General features: G+C 51.9%; 1 protein-coding gene across 1 annotated transcript in view; it reads left to right on the top strand.

Annotated features, from left to right (window-relative positions):
- Window positions 1–20,971, top strand: part of rnf121 (ring finger protein 121) — a 122,392-nt gene that overhangs the window by 51,342 nt on the left and 50,079 nt on the right. The window contains exon 3 of the mRNA XM_072477492.1: window positions 10,859–11,000. Within this exon, the coding sequence (XP_072333593.1) occupies window positions 10,859–11,000 (142 nt within the window). The remainder of the gene's footprint in view (window positions 1–10,858; window positions 11,001–20,971) is intronic.

Raw genomic sequence — 20,971 nt, 5'->3', positions numbered from 1 at the left:
TCAAGTGACTGGCCAGAGGATGTTGGCCCAAGACCCACACAAGATGGTCGCCAAACCAACCCAAGCAATAATACAAAGATAATCCCATGGTCACCATCTGAAAACCTAACCCCCCCCCCCAAACCCAAACCAAATTGATCACATTCCAGAGACCAGTACCTTCTCCAGTTCTGGATTGTTTAACCCACTCAACCGTAACTAAGTTATTGTTGTAATATGTTATAGAATCCTTACAGTGCAGAAGGAGGCCTTTCGGCCCATCAAGTCTGCACTGACCCTCAAAGAGCATCCTACCTAGGTCCATTCCCCATGCAATACCCTTAATCCCACCTAACCTTGGTGACCAAGTATTGTTCTGCGTAGAGTCCAGACAGAGGCATTATTGGTAAACTTGCAGATGGCATAAAAATTGGCCAATAGTTAAGAGGATAGCTGTCGACTCCAGAATGATATCAGTGGTTTTAATTGAGTGGGCAGAGAAGTGGCAAATAGAGTTCAATCTGGGAAAGTGTGAGGTAATGTATTTGAGGAGGGCAAACAAAGCGAGGGATCACTTCATAAGCGAGAAACTATTGAGAGGGGTTGAGGAAGTGAGGGACCTTGGAGTGCATGTTCACAGATCCTGAAAGGTGGCGGGACAGGTGGACAAGGTGGTCAAGAATAGTGTGGAATGTTTTCCTTTATTGGGTGAGGTATTGAATATAAAAGCCGGGATGTAATGCTGGAATGTATAAAATGCTAGTTTTTCTCTGGAATGCAAGAGGGCCTAGTTAAGCAGATCATGGTATAATTTAGCAGGATGTAGATTATGTAATTAATCTGAGGAGCCAGGTCTGTCTGTAGTTTTGCAGTGTGCTGAAGATTTTAAGTTGAACAGTAATTTGCCATAGGATATTAGTGCGATATGAGTGCAAGCTAGCTGGTAATATAAAGGAAGATGGGAAGAGCTTTTTTCAATATATAAAAGGTAAGAGAGAGGCAAAAATAGACATTGGACCACTGGAGAATGTGGCTGGGGAAGTAATAATAGGAAACAAAGAAATGGCAGAGGAACTGAATAGTTACTTTACATCAGTCTTCACGGTGGAAGAGACCAGTGGGATGCCAGAGCTCCAGGAGAATCAGTGGACAAAGGTGAGTGCAGTGACCATCAATAAGGAGAAGGTTCTGGGGAAACTGAAAGGTCTGAAGGTGGATAGGTGTCACTGGACCAGATGGACTACACCCCAGGGTTCTATAAGAGATAGCTGAGGAGATTGTGGAGGCAATGGTGGTGACCTTTCAGGAATCACTGGAGGCAGGAAGGGTCCCAAAGGACTGGAAAGTGGCTAATGTAACACCACTGTTTAAGAAGGGAGGGGGGCAGATGATGGGAAATTATAGGCCGGTTAGCCTGACTTCAGTCATTGTAAGATTTTAGAGTCTATTATTAAGATGAGATAGCGGAGTACTTGGAAGTGCATGATAAAATAGGTCTGAGTCAAGGGGAGGTCATGTCTGACAAATCTGTTGAGTTCTTTGAGGAAGTAACAAGGAAGTTAGACAAAGGAGAACCAGTGGACATGATTTATTTAGATTTCCAGAAGGTCTTGACAAGGTGCCGCATAGGAGTCCTTGTTCACGATTCTCTTAAGGTTAACGTGCAGGTTCAGTCGGCAGTTAGGAAGGCAAATGCAATGTTAGCATTCATGTCGAGGCTAGAATACAAGACCAGGGATGTACTTCTGAGGCTGTATAAGGCTCTGGTCAGACCCCATTTGGAGTATTGTGAGCAGTTTTGGGGCCCGTATCTAAGGAAGGATGTGCTGGCCTTGGAAAGGGTCCAGAGGAAGTTCACAAGAATGATCCCTGGAATGAAGAGCGTGTCGTATGAGGAACGGTTGAGGACTCTGGGTCTGTACTTTTTGGAGTTTAGAAGGATGAGGATGATCTTATTGAAACTTACAGGATACTGCGAGGCCTGGATAGAGTGGACTTGGAGTGGATGTTTCCACTTGTCGAAAAAATTAGAAGCAGAGGACACCATCTCAGATTAAAGGGACGATCCTTTAAAACAGAGATGAGGAGGAATTTCTTCAGCCAGAGGGTGGTGAATCTGTGGAACTCGTTGCCGCTGAGGGCTGTGGAGGTCAAATCACTGAGTGTCTTTAAGACAGAGATAGATAGGTTCTTGATTAATAAGGTGATCAGAGGTTATGGGGAGAAGGCAGGAGAATGGGGATGAGAAAAATGTCAGCCATGATTGAATGGCGGAGCAGACTCAATGGGCTGAGTTGCCTAATTCTGCTCCTATGTCTTGTGGTCTTATAAAGTCTGACACATACAGAAGGATTTTCAGGTTGTTCCTTAGAGAATCTCTCTCCAAAGTCTCTACTCAAATGGCAGCAAATAAACCTGTTTTGTTAACTTTATTTGTAAGTGGCATTTGAACTATATTGGGGTTGCTTGGTTGGAATATTTATCGTGAAGGTGCAGGGCATAAGTTTTTCCTTTTATTTAAGAACTATTTAACTGATAATTGTAAAACTGTTTCTTTGATAATGTGGTTAATTCTGTGTTTAAATTAATGTTTATTTTAATATAAAAGTACCTGTGGTCAGAGTCGTCATCACTTCGTCTGGGGAAAGGAATCCTTTCCTCACAGTTTGACAAGTTAAATATTGTCTGGGGTTTCTCTTCTGGTATCGTAACAAAGCTTGGAGTCTTGTCCGGTATCCTAACACTGTGGATTGACAAATCCCAGGCCCTGATGGATTTTGTGAGGTCCTAAAAGAAATGGCTTCTGAGATAGTTTTTTTAAAAATATGTTGTATTGAAATTTTTTTCCCAAACAACAATTTTTCCCCTCTTACAAAGCAAACGCAACAATAACAATACAGAAATTTTTAACAATACACAAGTAACAAAACCCCTTTATCTTTGACCTAAACTAAACTGTGCTCTATGTAGCACCTTAAATTGAATCAGGCTAAGCCTGGCGCATGAGGAAGAGGAATTTACCCTGCTTAGGGCATCAGCCCACATACCCTCCTCTATCTCCTCCCCTAGTTCTTCCCACTTTCCTTTTAGTTCGCCCACCGACTCCTCCCACTCTTCCCTCATCTCTCGGTAAATCTCTGACACCTTGCCCTCTCCGACCCATACCCCTGAAAGCACCCTGTCCTGTATCCCCTGTGTCGGGAGCAACGGAAATTCCCTCACCTGTTGTCTAGTAAACGCCCTCACCTGCATATATCTCAAGACATTTTCCCCGGGGCAACTTATACTTTTCCTCCAATGCTCCCAAGCTTGCAAAAGTCCCATCTATAAATAAATCTCCCACCCTCCTAATTCCCAACTGGTACCAGCTCTGAAATCCTCCATCCATTCTTCCTGGGGCGAACCTATGGTTGTTCCTGATTGGGGACCCCACCAGGGCTCCCCGCACCCCTCTCTGTCGCCTCCACTGTCCCCAGATATTCAATGTTGCCGCCACCACCGGGTTCGTGGTAAACTTTTTAGGTGAGATCGGTAGCGGCGCCGTCACCAGCGCCTCTAAACTCGTCCCTTTACAGGACTTTCTCTCCAGTCTTTCCCACGCCGCTCCCTCACCCTCCATCATCCATTTACGTATCATTGCCACATTGGCGGCCCAATAGTAATCGCCCAAGTTCGGTAGTGCCAATCCTCCTCTGTCCCTACTACGCTGAAGGAACCCCCTCCTTACTCTCGGAACTTTCCCTGCCCACACGAAGCTCGTGATGCTCCTGTCTATTTTATTAAAAAAGGTCTTGGTGATTAGTATAGGGAGACATTGAAATACAAATAAGAACCTCGGGAGGACCATCATCTTAATTGCTTGCACCCTGCCCGCCAGCGATAGAGGCTGCATGTCCCACCTCTTGAAGTCCTCCTCCATTTGTTCTACCAACCGTGTCAGATTAAGTCTGTGCAAGGTTCCCCAGCTCCTAGCGATCTGAATCCCCAGGTATCGGAAGTTTCTTTCCACTTTCCTTAGAGGCAAGCCTTCTATCTCTCTACTCTGGTCCCCTGGATGTATCACAAATAATTCACTCTTCCCCATGTTTAGCCTATACCCCGAGAAATCCCCGAACCCCCTCAAAATTCGCACAACCTCTATCATCCCCCCCGCTGGGTCCGACACGTATAACAATAGGTCATCCGCGTATAACGAGACTCGGTGTTCTTCTCCCCCTCTAATCACCCCTCTCCATTTCCTGGAGTCTCTCAACGCCATGGCCAGAGGTTCAATTGCCAACGCGAACAACAATGGAGACAGTGGGCATCCCTGTCTTGTTCCCCTATATAGTCGGAAATACTCCGATCTATGTCGACCTGTAACTACGCTTGCCGTTGGAGCCCCATAAAGAAGTCTAACCCAGCTAATAAACCCGTTCCCAAACCTCCTTAACACTTCCCATAAATACTCCCACTCCACCCTATCAAATGCCTTCTCTGCGTCCATTGCCGCCACTATCTCTGCCTCCCCCTCCACTGGGGGCATCATTATCACCCCTAATAGTCGTCGCACGTTAACATTCAGTTGTCTCCCTTTTACGAACCCTGTCTGGTCTTCGTGCACCACCCCCGGGACACAGTCCTCTATCCTCGATGCCAGTACCTTTGCCAACAATTTGGCGTTCACGTTCAATAATGAAATGGGTCTATAGGACCCGCACTGCAACGGATCTTTATCCCTCTTCAACATTAACGATATCGTCGCCTCCGACATCGTCGGGGGTAGAGTCCCCCCTTTCCTGGCCTCATTGAACGTCCTCACCATCAACGGGGCCAACAAGTCCACATATTTTCTGTAATACTCCACCGGGAACCCGTCTGGTCCTGGGGCCTTCCCTGCTTGCATGCTTCCCAGCCCCTTAACCTCGTCCACCCCAATCGGTGCCCCCAGGCCTACCACCCCCCGCTCCTCCACTTTCGGGAACCTCAATTGGTCCAGGAACTGCCGCATCCCCTCCTCTCCCTCTGGGGGTTGAGACCTATACAGTTCCTCATAGAAGGTCTTGAACACCTCATTTATCTTTCCTGCCCTTCGCACCGTGTCTCCCCTTTCGTCTCTAATTCCTCCTATCTCCCTCGCTGCTGCCCTCTTTCGCAATTGATGAGCCAACAGGCGACTAGCCTTTTCCCCATATTCATACCTCCTCCCCTGTGCCTTCCTCCACAGTACCTCCGCCTTTCTGGTGGTCAGAAGGTCAAATTCCGTCTGGAGTCGTCTCCTCTCCCTGTACAATTCCTCCTCCGGGGTCTCTGCAAATTCCCTATCCACCCTTAAAATCTCCCCCAGTAATCTTTCCCTTTCCTTGGCCTCTGTTTTCCTTTTGTGGGCCCCAATGGAGATCAGCTCTCCTCTGACCACCGCTTTTAGTGCTTCCCATACCACTCCCACAGGGACCTCGCCATCGTCATTGACCTCCAGGTATCTCTCAATACACCCCCGCACTCTTGCACACACACCCTCATCCGCCATCAGTCCCACATCTAATCGCCAGAGTGTTCTCTGCTCCCTTTCCTCTCCTAATTCCAGGTCCACCCAATGTGGGGCATGATCCGAAACCGCTATGGCTGAGTACTCAGCTTCTTCCACCCTAGAGATCAACGACCTTCCCAAAACAAAAAAATCTATCCGGGAGTACACTTTATGGACATGGGAGAAGAAGGAAAACTCCCTAGCCCTAGGTCTAAGAAATCGCCAAGGATCCACTCCCCCCATTTGGTCCATAAACCCCTTAAGTACCTTGGCCGCTGCCGGCCTCCTTCCGGTCCTTGAGCTGGATCTATCTAGCCCCGGGTCCAGCACCGTATTAAAGTCCCCTCCTAAAATCAAGTTTCCTACCTCCAGGTCCGGTATACGCCCCAGCATCCGTCTCATAAATCCCGCATCGTCCCAGTTTGGGGCATACACATTAACCAACACTACCTCCATTCCCTCCAGCCTGCCACTCACCATTACATATCTACCTCCGCTATCTGCTACGATGTTCTTTGCTTCAAATGCTACCCGTTTCCCCACCAAAATGGCCACCCCTCTCTTCTTTGCGTCCAGTCCTGAGTGGAACACCTGTCCCACCCATCCTTTCCTTAGCCTAACTTGGTCCGCCACCTTTAGGTGCGTCTCTTGGAGCATAACCACGTCTGCCCTTAGTCCTTTCAAATGCGCGAGCACTCGGGCCCTTTTTATCGGTCCGTTCAGGCCTCTCACGTTCCACGTGATCAGCCTCACTAGGGGGCTACCTGCCCCCCTCCCGTGTCGACTAGCCATTACCTTCTCTAGGCCAGTCCCATATCCCGCCTCCGCGCTCCCGCTCGCTCCCCCAACGTCGCACACCATCCCCGCCCACCCACTCTTTAGCCATTTCCTTTTGGATTTCCGCAGCAGCAACCCAGTTGTGTCCCCCCCCCCCCCCCCCCCCCCCCCCCCCCCCCCCCCGCTAGATCTCTTTCTAGCATGCTTGCTCCCCCCGTATTACTTCCGTAAGTCAGCTGACTTCAACTGACCCCGGCTACTCCTGCTCACTCCTCGACCCCCCCGTGTGGGGAACTCCCATCCGCCTTGCGCCTGTCTTCCCGCCTTATTCTTTCTGGCGCGGGAACATCCCTTTACCTGACCCGCCTCTTATGGCGCAGCTCCATTTCCCCTCCCCTTCCCCATTCTCCAACTATGTCCCGTCTTTCCCCCCTCACCGGCGCCCACATTTCCCCAATGTCTCCCCCCCTTCCCAATTTACTTCTCAATTAACTTCAACCATAACATTAACAATAACATTTCCTGCAGCATCAGTCCCTCAGTTCCGATCCAATTTCTCTTCTTTGATGAAGGTCCATGCTTCCTCCGCCGTCTCGAAATAATGGTGTCTCTCCTGATACGTGACCCATAGTCTTGCCGGCTGCAGCATCCCGAACTTCACCTTCCTTTTATGCAACACCTCTTTGGCTCGGTTGAAGCTCGCCCTCCTCGCCACCTCCGCACTCCAATCCTGGTATACCCGTACCACTGCATTCTCCCATCTGCTACTCCGCACCTTTTTAGCCCATCTCAGGACCTCTTCTCTATCCTTAAGGCGGTAAAATCACACGATTATCGCCCTGGGTAGTTCTCCCGCTTTTGGTCTTCTCGCCGGAATCCGATTTGCCCACTCCACCTCCAAGGGGCCCGTCGGGGCCTCAGCACCCATCAGTGAGCTCAGCATCGTACTTGCGTACGCTCCACAGTCCACTCCTTCCACACCCTCAGGGAGACCCAGTATCCGAAGGTTCTTCCTTCGCGCTCCATTTTCTAGGGCTTCGATCCTTTCGGTACACTTTTTATGAAGTGCCTCGTGCGTCTGTGTCTTAACCGCCAGGCCCAGGATCTCGTCCTCAATATCTGTCACCTTCTGCTCCACCACGCGGAGCTCTGTCTCCTGGATCTTTAATGTCTCCTTGAGCCCCTCAATTGCCTGTAGCAACGGGGTCAGCACCTCCCTCTTCAGCAGCTCCACGCACCGTCTCACGATTTCATCCTGCTCAGGCCCCCATGTCGCCTGCGCTTTCTCCGCCGCCATCTTGTACTTCTCTCTTTCTGACCCTTTGGTCGACGATTCCTCGCGCTGCAGCCGCCGCCGCCGGTTTTTTCCTCCTTCGTTTGGGGGGGACTCCCTTCTCACACACCCCACACCGGGTTGCGTCGTCGAAAAATTCCCCGTTGGGGCTCTTAAAAGAGCCCGAAGGTCCGTTGGAGCTGGAGCCGCCGAAGCGTGCGGCTAGCTAGGCATCACCGCAACCGGAAGTCCCTTCAGTGGCCTTGATGAGATCTTTTCACAGTTCCCTCTGCTGCTAGAATTCACCTTTGATACAGGCCCTCAGGTCAGCTTGCAGCTTTAAGCTTGCCCTTCCCCCGCCTGCATGCTGGAAGAGGCCCTGTTTATCCTGCAGTTGCAGCCAAATCTTTTACTGTTTCTGCCATGTCTGGCAACCCAGAGACATACCCTTCCTGGGGGACACTGTCGGGGGAATATTGCAGCCTTCTTCCCACACCGGGAAATGTCAAACAAATGCCGTGGGGGCCCTGTAAAAGAGCCCAAAAGTCCGTTCCAAGCAGGAGCTGCCGAATATGCGACCTAGCTCTGCATAGCCGCACCCGGAACGGCTTCTGAGATGGTTGACGTTTTGGGTTTAATTTTCCAAAATTCACTAGGTTTGGGGGAAGTTCCATTTGCTAACTCCGGTTAGTTTAACATCTAGAAGCTAGGGGCAGCACGGTAGCATTGTGGATAGCACAATTGCTTCACAGCTCCAGGGTCCCAGGTTCGATTCCGGCTTGGGTCACTGTCTGTGCGGAGTCTGCACGTTCTCCCTGTGTCTGCGTGGGTTTCCTCCGGGTGCTCGGGTTTCCTCCCACAGTCCAAAGATGTGCAGGTTAGGTGGATTGGCCATGATAAATTGCTTGTAGTGTCCAAAATTGCCCTTAGTGTTGGGTGGGGTTACTGGGTTATGGGGATAGGGTGGAGGTGTTGACCTTGGGTAGGGTGCTCTTTCCAAGAGCCGGTGCAGACTCGATGGGCCGAATGGCCTCCTTCTGCACTGTAAATGCTATGATAATCTGTCATAAAGAAAATGGTGAAAGTTATTGTTAAAGGCTTTACAACAGGGCACTTGGATGCATTCACGGTAATCAGACAGAGTCAGCATGCTTTTCCAAAGGGAAACCATGTTTAGCCGATTGGTTGGAGTTCTTTGAAGAAGTAACATGTGCTGTGGATAAAGGGGTGGTGGTGGATGTACTGTACTTAGAAGGTGCCTCATCACAGGTTACTGCGGAAAATAAAAGCTTGTGGTATAGAGAGCAACATATTGGCATGGGTAAAAGATTGGCTAGCAATTAGGAAACAAAGGCATAAATGGATCTTTTTCTAGTTGGCAAGATGTAACGAGTAGTGTTCCTCGGGGATTAGTGCCGGGACCTCAAGCTTTTCCAATTTATATTGGTGACTTGGATGTAGGGCTTGGAGGTCGCTAAATTTGCTGATGGCACAAAGAGAGGTAGGACAATAAGTTGTGAAAAGGACATAAGGAGGCTACAAAAGGATATAGACCTAGGTTTGGTGAGTGAGCAAAGATCTGCCAAATGGAATATAATGTGGAAAATGTGAGCTTGCCCATTTTGGCAGGACAAATAAAGATTATCTAAATGGTGTGAGATTGTAGAGCTCTGAGATACAGAAGGACTTGGGGGTCCTAGTGAATGAATCGCGAAGGTGAATATGCAGGCGCTGCAAGTAATTAGCAAAGATTATAGAATTACACTGTTTATTGTGTATTGGTCTCCTTATTTAAGGAAGGATGTAAATGTATTGGAAGCAGTGCAGAGAAGGTTCACTAGACTAATACCTGGAATGGCCAGATTGTCTTGACGATTGGCTTGACCAGTTAGTCTAATATTCGCTGGAATATAGAAGAATAAGAGGTGATTTGATTGAGGAATATAAGATCCTGAGGGGACTCGCTAAGGTGGATGTGGAGAGGATGATTCCTCTTGTGGGAGAATCTGGAACTTGGGGTTACTATTAAAACGTAAGGGACCGCCCCCAGAGATGAGGAAATCGTTTTTCTATCAAAGGGTCATGAGACTTTGGAATTCTCTTCATCAGTGGTGGTTGAGGCAGAGTCTTTGAATATCTTTAAGGTAGATTCTTGATCAGGAAGGGGTGAAGAAGGTGAAAGGTTATGGGAAGTAGCCAGGAATGTGAATTTGAGGTTAAAATTGGATCAGCCATGATCTCATTGGATGGTGGGGCAGGCTCGGAGGGGCTGAGTGGCCAACTCCTAATTCGTATGTGGGCCTGTGCGTGTAAAACTCAGAACAGTGTCCACCATTAGATGTGATTGGACAACATTTGCTGACGACCAGTTTACGATTGTCAGATGGGCTTGCAGTGCATGTCCTGGAATCGACATATATTTATACACGTGGTCCTGTTTTTTATAGACAGACGGAACATGTACACACTGGGCAGCACGGTGGCCGTGGTTATCACTGCTGCCTCACCGTGCTGTGGTCCCGGGTTCAATTCAGGCCTCTGGTGACTACCTGTGTGGAGTTTGCACTCCCCCCGTGTCTGCGTGGGTTTCCTGCGGGTGCTGGTTTCCTCCCACAGTCCGAAGATTGTGCGGGTTGGGTGAATTGGTCATGATAAATCGTCCGTAGCGTCCTAAGGTTAGGTGGGTTACAGGGATGGGGTGGGGGAGTGGGCCTGGGTGTCAGGTGTTCTTTCAAGATGGTAGGTGTAGACTCAATGGGCCATATGGCCTGTTTCTGCACTGTAGGGATGCTTTGATTCTATGATTGCGCCTGTTTCAGCTGAACAAAAATGAAAGCCATTCACTAGTTCATTCTTTGACCAATCAGAGTCAAGCTGCCTGGTTTCAATTTAAAACGGATGCGTGGCAGTTAACTGTCAGTCACCATCAACTGGTGCATTATTCATGGCAATGCCTCTACGAATAAACGTCCACTTGCCAACCAATCTACATTGGTATTCTTGTGAATTGTCCTGATGAGTGAAGGACTAAATGCTTTGCCAAGTCTCCTTTTTTCCAGCAATATTGTGATATAGTTGGATGAGGGGTTAAGAATAGGCTGTAGTGGGGCATAAATGCAGTATGGACAGTTTGGGCCAATTGGCTTGTCTTTTTGCTGCAAAAACAATGATGGCGCTTCAGGAAACGACTTCCTTGGCTGTGGAGTGCTTTTGGATGACCTGAGGGCAAGAAGAGAAAAGCTTGCATTTATACAATACCTTTCAGATCTTGGATCACCCCAATGGTCTTGACCTGTTGACTAAGATGTGCTTTATTTCAGGGTGGAGCATGCACGGATGCATGCCAAACATCGTGGGCACGAGGCGATGCACGCGGAGATGGTCCTCATTCTCATTGTTACCTTGGTGGTTGCACAGATTCTTCTGGTGCAGTGGAAGCAGAGACATGCCAAGTCCTACAATGTAAGGGTGTATTTATTTCACGTACGGCAACGGTTGTGATACTGAAGGAAAAATCCAGGGAAAGCGACTTCAAGTCCAGCCATAGACTTTGAGAACTTGAATTGATGTTTTTTTTTTTTTGCATGTGGTAAAATTACAGTTAGCACATCAGATGTACAAGTTTCAAGTATTCAAGTTTTTTATCCTGAGGGGTACGGTATGCAAAGAGGTGGAAGCCAGGGTTTAGTTGTATAAATCTGGTTAGACCCCATCTAGAGTAACTGCATTCAATTCTGGGAGGATGCAATTCATGGGAGCAGAATTAGGCCACTCGGCCCATCGGCTCTGCTCCGCCATTCAGTCATGGTTGATTTGTTTCTCATGCCTATTCTCCTGCCTTCTCCCCATAACCTCTGATCCCCTTAGTAATCAAGAACCGATCTCTCTCTGACTTAATGACGCTGTGATTTGGCTTCTGCGGCAAAGAGTAGCACAGATTCACCACCCTCTGGCTGAAGAAATTTCTCCTCATCTCTGTTTTAAAGGGTCGTCCCTTTAGTCTGAGATTGTGTTGTTATGGGCCAGGGTTTAGAGAACCCCAAAGTGTATCATGGAGTTCACCTGACCCACAACTTTTACTAGATTGTGGTATGGGGAGCACACGGCCCACCCTACAGGTGTGGTACAGCAGAAATGGAAAAGTATTTTTTAAAGCAAAATAATGTTTATTCGATTAACTCAAGTTAATCTTTTTAAAACATACAGTAAACATCTTGGCAACCATCAATTCAAATACAACCCCCAAAGAATACAACACTAAGTGATCCTTGAGCTTTCCTTTTAACATCCATAAGACTTAAAACAAAACCTTTTAACAGAAGTACCTCAGGTTTAAATTCACTACTGAGAACAGTTGCCACGTTGAAATCAGCAAAGACATTCATAAGCTTGCAGAGATTCACACATCCTGCTGTGATTGCAGCTTCTCCAAAACTAAAATGAAACCAAACCCACCCTGCAGCAAAAAGCCGAAAGTGAAAGTAAAAAGCTGACAGCCCAGCTCCACCCACTCTCTGACATCACTGCAGTAGTAAACACCCATTTCGTAAAGGTACACTCACTACAGATATTTATATACACCCATTTATAAACACCCATTTCTTAAAGGTACTCTCACATGACCGTGTCCTCTGCTTCTAGTTTTTCCTACAAGTGGAAACATCCTCTCCAAGTCCACTCTATCCAGGCGTCGCAGTATCCTGTGAGTTTCAGTAAGATCCCTTCCCTCATCCTTCAGGGGCTGGTTTAGCACACTGGACTAAATAGCTGGGTTTTAAAGTAGACCAAGGCAGGCCAGCAGCACGGTTCAATTCCCGTACCAGCCTCCCCGAACAGGCGCCTGGTCTTGTATTCCAGCCCTCTCAACATGAATGCTAACATTGCATTCGCCTTCCTAACCGCCGACTGAACCTGCACGTTAACCTTAAGAGAATCGTGAACAAGGACTCCCAGTCCCTTTGTGCTTCTGATTTCCTAAGCTTTTAGACCCCATTTAGAAAATAGTCAATGCCTCCATTCCTCCTTCCAAAGTGCATAACCTCACACCTTTCTGCACTGTATTCCATCTAGGGGCTGGTTTAGCACAGTGGGCTAAATAGCTAGCTTGCAATGCAGAACAATGCCAGCAGCGCGGGTTCAATTCCCGTTCCGGCCTCCCCGAACAGGCACCGGAATGTGGCGACTAGGGGCTTTTCACAGTAACTTCATTGAAGCCTATTTGTGACAATAAGCGATTATTATTATTAGTATCTGCCACTTTGCCCGCTCCAGATTTAATACAGATTCACCAGAATAATACTACGTTATAAGGACAGGTTGCATGGTCTAGGTTTGTATTTCCTTGCAGTTAAAAGATTACGGGATTGTCTGATTGTGATCTTTACGGTGAGTAAAGGATTTGGAGGTTAAATAGAGAGAAATTACCGTCTCTGAGTAAGGATATTAATGGATGTTGAACTAAGGGGTGTTGAGGTACAGATATGAAAACTAAGACACAGCCATTCTTTGCCAAGAGTGTTCATTGACTTTGTTCAGTGTTGAAACTCCTCATCTCATTTCCACCCCCACCCCCAATGTCCTGCTGTTTTGAGCAATGCAAATAACCAAGTGAACTAAATCAAATAAACTGAGACAAATTAAAGGGAAACAGCCCCTTAAAGGGAAACTGCCTTAACCAAAAAGTGAATCACAAATGAAACTTTAAAACATCAAATTAAAATGTGTAAAGGGGTCAAGCTCCTGCAGTGCCCACCGGGCCCGGAAGGCTTCGAAGGTGCCATTGGGACACCGCATGTTCCCTTTCCAGGGGCATCCAGCCGCGAATGTAGCTGTGTAGAGGGGCAGTCAAGTGTCTCAACCATCTCTCTATTTGTGCCAGATACCCATCACCTTTTTTCCTGAACAATGTAATTGAGAGCACATTGACATATATCATAGAATTTACAGTGCAGAAGGAGGCCATTCGGCCCATCGAGTCTGCACCAGCTCTTGGAAAGAGCACCCTACCCAAGGTCCACACCTCCACCCTATCCCCATAACCCAGTAACCCCACCCAACACTAAGGGCAATTTTGGACACCACGGGCAATTTATCATGGCCAATCCACCTAACCTGCACATCTTTGGACTGTGGGAGGAAACCGGAGCACCCGGAGGAAACCCACGCACACACTGGGAGAATGTGCAGACTCTGCACAGACAGTGACCCAAGCTGGAATTGAACCTGGGACCCTGGAGCTGTGAAGTAATTGTGCTATCCACAGTGCTGCCCGTCCGCAGTGCTGCCGTGCTGCCCGTCCGCAGTGCTGCCTGTCCTGCCCGTCCGCAGTGCTGCCCGTCCGCAGTGCTGCCCGTCCGCAGTGCTGCCCGTCCGCGGTGCTGCCCGTCCGCGGTGCTGCCCGTCCGCGGTGCTGCCCGTCCGCGGTGCTGCCCGTCCGCGGTGCTGCCCGTCCGCGGTGCTGCCCGTCCGCGGTGCTGCCCGTCCGCGGTGCTGCCCGTCCGCGGTGCTGCCCGTCCGCGGTGCTGCCCGCCCGCGGTGCTGCCCGCCCGCGGTGCTGCCCGTCCGCGGTGCTGCCGTGCTGCCCGTCCGCGGTGCTGCCGTGCTGCCCGTCCGCGGTGCTGCCGTGCTGCCCGTCCGCGGTGCTGCCGTGCTGCCCGTCCGCGGTGCTGCCGTGCTGCCCGTCCGCGGTGCTGCCGTGCTGCCCGTCCGCGGTGCTGCCGTGCTGCCCGTCCGCGGTGCTGCCGTGCTGCCCGTCCGCGGTGCTGCCCGTCCGCGGTGCTGCCGTGCTGCCCGTCCGCGGTGCTGCCGTGCTGCCCGTCCGCGGTGCTGCCGTGCTGCCCGTCCGCGGTGCTGCCCTGCTGCCCGTCCGCGGTGCTGCCCTGCTGCCCGTCCGCGGTGCTGCCCTGCTGCCCGTCCGCGGTGCTGCCCTGCTGCCCGTCCGCGGTGCTGCCCTGCTGCCCGTCCGCGGTGCTGCCGTGCTGCCCGTCCGCGGTGCTGCCGTGCTGCCCGTCCGCGGTGCTGCCCTGCTGCCCGTCCGCTGTGCTGCCCTGCTGCCCGTCCGCAGTGCTGCCCTGCTGCCCGTCCGCAGTGCTGCCCTGCTGCCCGTCCGCAGTGCTGCCCTGCTGCCCGTCCGCAGTGCTGCCCTGCTGCCCTTCCGCAGTGCTGCCCTGCTGCCCGTCCGCAGTGCTGCCCTGCTGCCCGTCCGCAGTGCTGCCCTGCTGCCCGTCCGCAGTGCTGCCCTGCTGCCCGTCCGCAGTGCTGCCCTGCTGCCCGTCCGCAGTGCTGCCCTGCTGCCCGTCCGCAGTGCTGCCCTGCTGCCCGTCCGCAGTGCTGCCCTGCTGCCCGTCCGCAGGGCTGCCCTGCGGCCCGTCCGCAGGGCTGCCCTGCGGCCCGTCCGCAGGGCTGCCCTGCGGCCCGTCCGCAGGGCTGCCCTGCTGCCCGTCCGCAGGGCTGCCCTGCTGCCCGTCCGCCGGGCTGCCCTGCTGCCCGTCCGCCGGGCTGCCCTGCTGCCCGTCCGCCGGGCTGCCCTGCTGCCCGTCCGCCGGGCTGCCCTGCTGCCCGTCCGCCGGGCTGCCCTGCTGCCCGTCCGCCGGGCTGCCCTGCTGCCCGTCCGCCGGGCTGCCCTGCTGCCCGTCCGCCGGGCTGCCCTGCTGCCCGTCCGCCGGGCTGCCCTGCTGCCCGTCCGCCGGGCTGCCCTGCTGCCCGTCCGCCGGGCTGCCCTGCTGCCCGTCCGCCGGGCTGCCCTGCTGCCCGTCCGCCGGGCTGCCCTGCTGCCCGTCCGCCGGGCTGCCCTGCTGCCCGTCCGCCGTGCTGCCCTGCTGCCCGTCCGCCGTGCTGCCCTGCTGCCCGTCCGCCGTGCTGCCCTGCTGCCCGTCCGCCGTGCTGCCCTGCTGCCCGTCCGCCGTGCTGCCCTGCTGCCCGTCCGCCGTGCTGCCCTGCTGCCCGTCCGCCGTGCTGCCCTGCTGCCCGTCCGCCGTGCTGCCCTGCTGCCCGTCCGCCGTGCTGCCCTGCTGCCCGTCCGCCGTGCTGCCCTGCTGCCCGTCCGCCGTGCTGCCCTGCTGCCCGTCCGCCGTGCTGCCCTGCTGCCCGTCCGCCGTGCTGCCCTGCTGCCCGTCCGCCGTGCTGCCCTGCTGCCCGTCCGCCGTGCTGCCCTGCTACCCGTCCGCCCTGCTGCCCGTCCGCCCTGCTGCCCGTCCGCCGTGCTGCCCGTCCGCCGTGCTGCCCGTCCGCCGTGCTGCCCGTCCGCCGTGCTGCCCGTCCGCCGTGCTGCCCGTCCGCCGTGCTGCCCGTCCGCCGTGCTGCCCGTCCGCCGTGCTGCCCGTCCGCCGTGCTGCCCGTCCGCCGTGCTGCCCGTCCGCCGTGCTGCCCGTCCGCCGTGCTGCCCGTCCGCCGTGCTGCCCATAAACTCAGCTTTGATCAAATTGAAAAATGGAACAGACCTGAGGCTGGATCTCCTGCAGTAGAATTGGCCGTGAAACTGACTGATTGATGCACAAACCCAATTGGTTCATGATTAACCCTTTCAGGAAGGAAACCTACTGCCCTTACTAAGTCTGGACTCTGTCTTCAGTCCCAGACCAGTGAGGATAACGTAATTACCCTCTGAAGTGGCCTAGAAAACCCCGAGGTGATGTGCAATAAATGACAGTCTTGGCCAGTGATGCACACATCCCAATACCAAATTTTTGAAGTCAAGGACAGTGTGGTGGCGGATGGGCTATTTAGGCTATGCATTGTACAATGTGACTGGAACAATTTGCATAGCAAGTGTACAGCCACTCCAGGATCTTTATATCAGTTCAATGTGGCTGAACAGGTTCCTCATCGAAAGCTGTGGGAATAACATGCATACTGCAGTGTTAATAGGAGGCCCCAAGAGGGTTGCCTCCATCAAGGCTGCCAAGGCCTGGGGGCGGAATGGCAAAGAAGTGGAAAGAGGGACCCAGATGTTCACTCTTCACCCATGTGATTGTTGGTGGCACAGTTCTCCCAGTCCTGTCTTCGTCCACTGGAATTTTCAGACTCCTCAGTCATCCTGTATTAATTCTTTTTTTATTGCTACATCAACAACTTGTATTTCTTTTTTTTTAATTAAATATTTTATTGAAAATTTTTGGTCAACCAACACAGTACATTGTGCATCCTTTACACAATATTATAACACAAATAACAATGACCTATTTTATAAACAAAAAGTGAATAAATAATAAATAACAAAAATGAAAACTAGCCCTAATTGGCAACTGCCTTGTCACAAGTAACACTCTCCAAAAATATAATTTAACAGTCCAATATATAATTATCTGTAGCAACGACCTATACATACTATACAGTATATATTAACAACCCTGAGAGTCCTTCTGGTTCCTCCTCCCCCCCCCCCCCCCCCCCCCCCCCGATCCTGGGCTGCTGCTGCTGCCTTCTTTTTTCCATTCCGTCTATCTTTCTGCGAGGTATTCGACGAACGGTTGCCACCGCCTGGTGAACCCTTGAGCCGACCCCCTTAGGACGAACTTAATCCGCTCTAGCTTTATAAACCCCGCCATGTCATTTATCCAGGTCTCCACCCCCGGGGGCTTGGCTTCTTTCCACATTAGCAATATCCTGCGCCGGGCTACTAGGGACGCAAAGGCCAAAACATCGGCCTCTCTCGCCTCCTGCACTCCCGGCTCTTGTGCAACCCCAAATATAGCCAACCCCCAGCTTGGCTCGACCCGGACTCCTACTACTTTTGAAAGCACCTTTGTCACCCCCATCCAAAACCCCTGTAGTGCCGGGCATGACCAAAACATATGGGTATGATTCGCTGGGCTTCTCGAGCACCTCGCACACCTATCCTCCACCCCAAAAAATTTACTGAGCCGTGCTCCAGTCATATGCGCCCTGTGTAATACCTTAAACTGAATCAGGCTTAGCCTGGCACACGAGGACAACGAGTTTACCCTGCTTAGGGCATCTGCCCACAGCCCCTCCTCGATCTCCTCCTCCAGCTCTTCTTCCCATTTCCCTTTTAGTTCATCTACCATAGTCTCCCCTTCGTCCCTCATTTCCCTATATATATCTGACACCTTACCATCCCCCACCCATGTCTTTGAGATCACTCTGTCCTGCACCTCTTGTGTCGGGAGCTGCGGGAATTCCCTCACCTGTTGCCTCGCAAAAGCCCTCAGTTGCATATACCTGAATGCATTCCCTTGGGGCAACCCATATTTCTCGGTCAGCGCTCCCAGACTCGCGAACTTCCCATCCACAAACAGATCTTTCAGTTGCGTTATTCCTGCTCTTTGCCACATTCCATATCCCCCATCCATTCCCCCCGGGGCAAACCTATGATTGTTTCTTATCGGGGACCCCCCCAAGGCTCCAGTCTTTCCCCTATGCCGTCTCCACTGTCCCCAAATCTTCAGTGTAGCCACCACCACCGGGCTTGTGGTGTAGTTCCTCGGTGAGAACGGCAATGGGGCTGTCACCATAGCCTGTAGGCTAGTCCCCCTACAGGACGCCCTCTCTAATCTCTTCCACGCCACTCCCTCCTCCTCTCCCATCCACTTACTCACCATTGAAATATTAGCGGCCCAATAATACTCACTTAGGCTCGGTAGTGCCAGCCCCCCCCTATCCCTGCTACGCTGTAAGAATCCCTTCCTCACTCTCGGGGTCTTCCCGGCCCACACAAAACCCATGATGCTCTTTTCAATCCTTTTAAAAAAAGCCTTCGTGATCACCACCGGGAGGCACTGAAACACAAAGAGGAATCTCGGGAGGACCACCATCTTAACCGCCTGCACCCTCCCTGCCAGTGACAGGGATACCATATCCCATCTCTTGAAATCCTCCTCCATCTGTTCCACCAACCGCGTTAAATTTAACCTATGCAATGTGCCCCAATTCTTAGCTATCTGGATCCCCAGGTAACAAAAGTCCCTTGTTACCTTCCTCAACGGTAGGTCCTCTATTTCTCTACTCTGCTCCCCTGGATGCACCACAAACAACTCACTTTTCCCCATGTTCAATTTATACCCTGAAAAATCCCCAAACTCCCCAAGTATCCGCATTATTTCTGGCATCCCCTCCGCCGGGTCTGCCACGTATAGTAGCAAATCGTCCGCATACAAAGATACCCGGTGTTCTCCTCCTCCCCTAAGTACTCCCCTCCACTTCTTGGAACCCCACAACGCTATCGCCAGGGGCTCAATCGCCAGTGCATACAATAATGGGGACAGAGGGCATCCCTGCCTTGTCCCTCTATGGAGCCGAAAATATGCAGATCCCCGTCCATTCGTGACCACGCTCGCCACTGGGGCCCTATACAACAGCTGCACCCATCTAACATACCCCTCTTCAAAACCAAATCTCCTCAACACCTCCCACAAATAATCCCACTCCACTCTATCAAATGCTTTCTCGGCATCCATCGCCACTACTATCTCCGTTTCTCCCTCTGGTGGGGCCATCATCATTACCCCTAACAACCTCCGTATATTCGTGTTCAGCTGTCTCCCCTTCACAAACCCAGTTTGGTCCTCGTGGACCACCCCCGGGACACATTCCTCTATTCTCATTGCCATTACCTTGGCCAGGATCTTGGCATCTACATTTAGGAGGGAAATAGGTCTATAGGACCCGCATTGTAGCGGGTCCTTTTCCTTCTTTAAGAGAAGCGATATCGTTGCTTCAGACATAGTCGGGGGCAGTTGTCCCCTTTCCTTTGCCTCATTAAAGGTCCTCGTCAGTACCGGGGTGAGCAAGTCCACATATTTTCTATAGAATTCGACTGGGAATCCATCCGGTCCCAGGGCCTTTCCCGCCTGCATGCTCCTAATTCCTTTCACCACTTCTTCTACCTCGATCTGTGCTCCCAGTCCCACCCTTTCCTGCTCTTCCACCTTGGGAAATTCCAGCCGATCCAAGAAGCCCATCATTCTCTCCCTCCCATCCGGGGGTTGAGCTTCATATAATTTTTTATAAAATGTCTTGAACACTCCATTCACTCTCTCCGCTCCCCGCTCCATCTCTCCTTCCTCATCCCTCACTCCCCCTATTTCCCTCGCTGCTCCCCTTTTCCTCAATTGGTGTGCCAGCAACCTGCTCGCCTTCTCCCCATATTCGTACTGTACACCCTGTGCCTTCCTCCATTGTGCCTCTGCAGTGCCCGTAGTCAGCAAGTCAAATTCTACATGTAGCCTTTGCCTTTCCCTGTACAGTCCCTCCTCCGGTGCTTCCGCATATTGTCTGTCCACCCTCAAAAGTTCTTGCAGCAACCGCTCCCGTTCCTTACTCTCCTGCTTCCCTTTATGTGCCCTTATTGATATCAGCTCCCCTCTAACCACCGCCTTCAAAGCCTCCCAGACCACTCCCACCTGGACCTCCCCATTATCATTGAGTTCCAAGTACTTTTCAATGCACCCCCTCACCCTTAGACACACCCCCTCATCTGCCATTAGTCCCATGTCCATTCTCCAGGGTGGGCGCCCTCCTGTTTCCTCCCCTATCTCCAAGTCCACCCAGTGTGGAGCGTGATCCGAAATGGCTATAGCCGTATACTCCGTTCCCCTCACCTTCGGGATCAATGCCCTCCCCAGCACAAAAAAGTCTATTCGCGAGTAGACTTTATGGACATGGGAGAAAAACGAGAACTCCTTACTCATCGGTCTGCTAAATCTCCACGGGTCTACACCTCCCATCTGCTCCATAAAATCTTTAAGTACCTTGGCTGCTGCCGGCCTCCTTCCAGTCCTGGACTTTGACCTATCCAGCCCTGGTTCCAACACCGTATTAAAATCTCCCCCCATTATCAGCTTTCCCATCTCTAGGTCCGGAATGCATCCTAGCATCCGCCTCATAAAATTGGCATCATCCCAGTTCGGGGCATATACGTTTACCAAAACCACCGTCTCCCCCTGTAGTTTGCCACTCACCATCACGTATCTGCCCCCGTTATCCGCCACTATAGTCTTTGCCTCGAACATTACCCGCTTCCCCACTAATATAGCCACCCCCCTGTTTTTCGCATCTAGCCCCGAATGGAACACCTGCCCCACCCATCCTTTGCGTAGCCTAACCTGGTCTATCAGTTTCAGGTGCGTTTCCTGTAACATAACCACATCTGCCTTAAGTTTCTTAAGGTGTGCGAGTACCCGTGCCCTCTTTATCGGCCCGTTCAGCCCTCTCACGTTCCACGTGATCAGCCGAGTTGGGGGGCTTCCTACCCCCCCCCCCCCCCCTTTGTCGATTAGCCATCACCTTTTTCCAGCTCCTCACCCGGTTCCCACGCAGCTGTATCTCCCCCAGGCGGTCCCCCCCCGCCCATCCTCCCCCATACCAGCTCCCCCCTCTCCCCAGCAGCAGCAACCCAGTAATCCCCCCCCCCCCCCCGCTAGATCCCCCGCTAGCGTAATTACTCCCCCCATGTTGCTCCCAGAAGTCAGCAAACT

Source organism: Scyliorhinus torazame, chromosome 15 (genome assembly GCF_047496885.1).
Source record: "Scyliorhinus torazame isolate Kashiwa2021f chromosome 15, sScyTor2.1, whole genome shotgun sequence".
NCBI lineage: Eukaryota > Metazoa > Chordata > Chondrichthyes > Carcharhiniformes > Scyliorhinidae > Scyliorhinus > Scyliorhinus torazame.
Note: the sequence above shows the minus strand (reverse complement) of the source record. Positions and strands in the feature narration are given on the sequence as shown.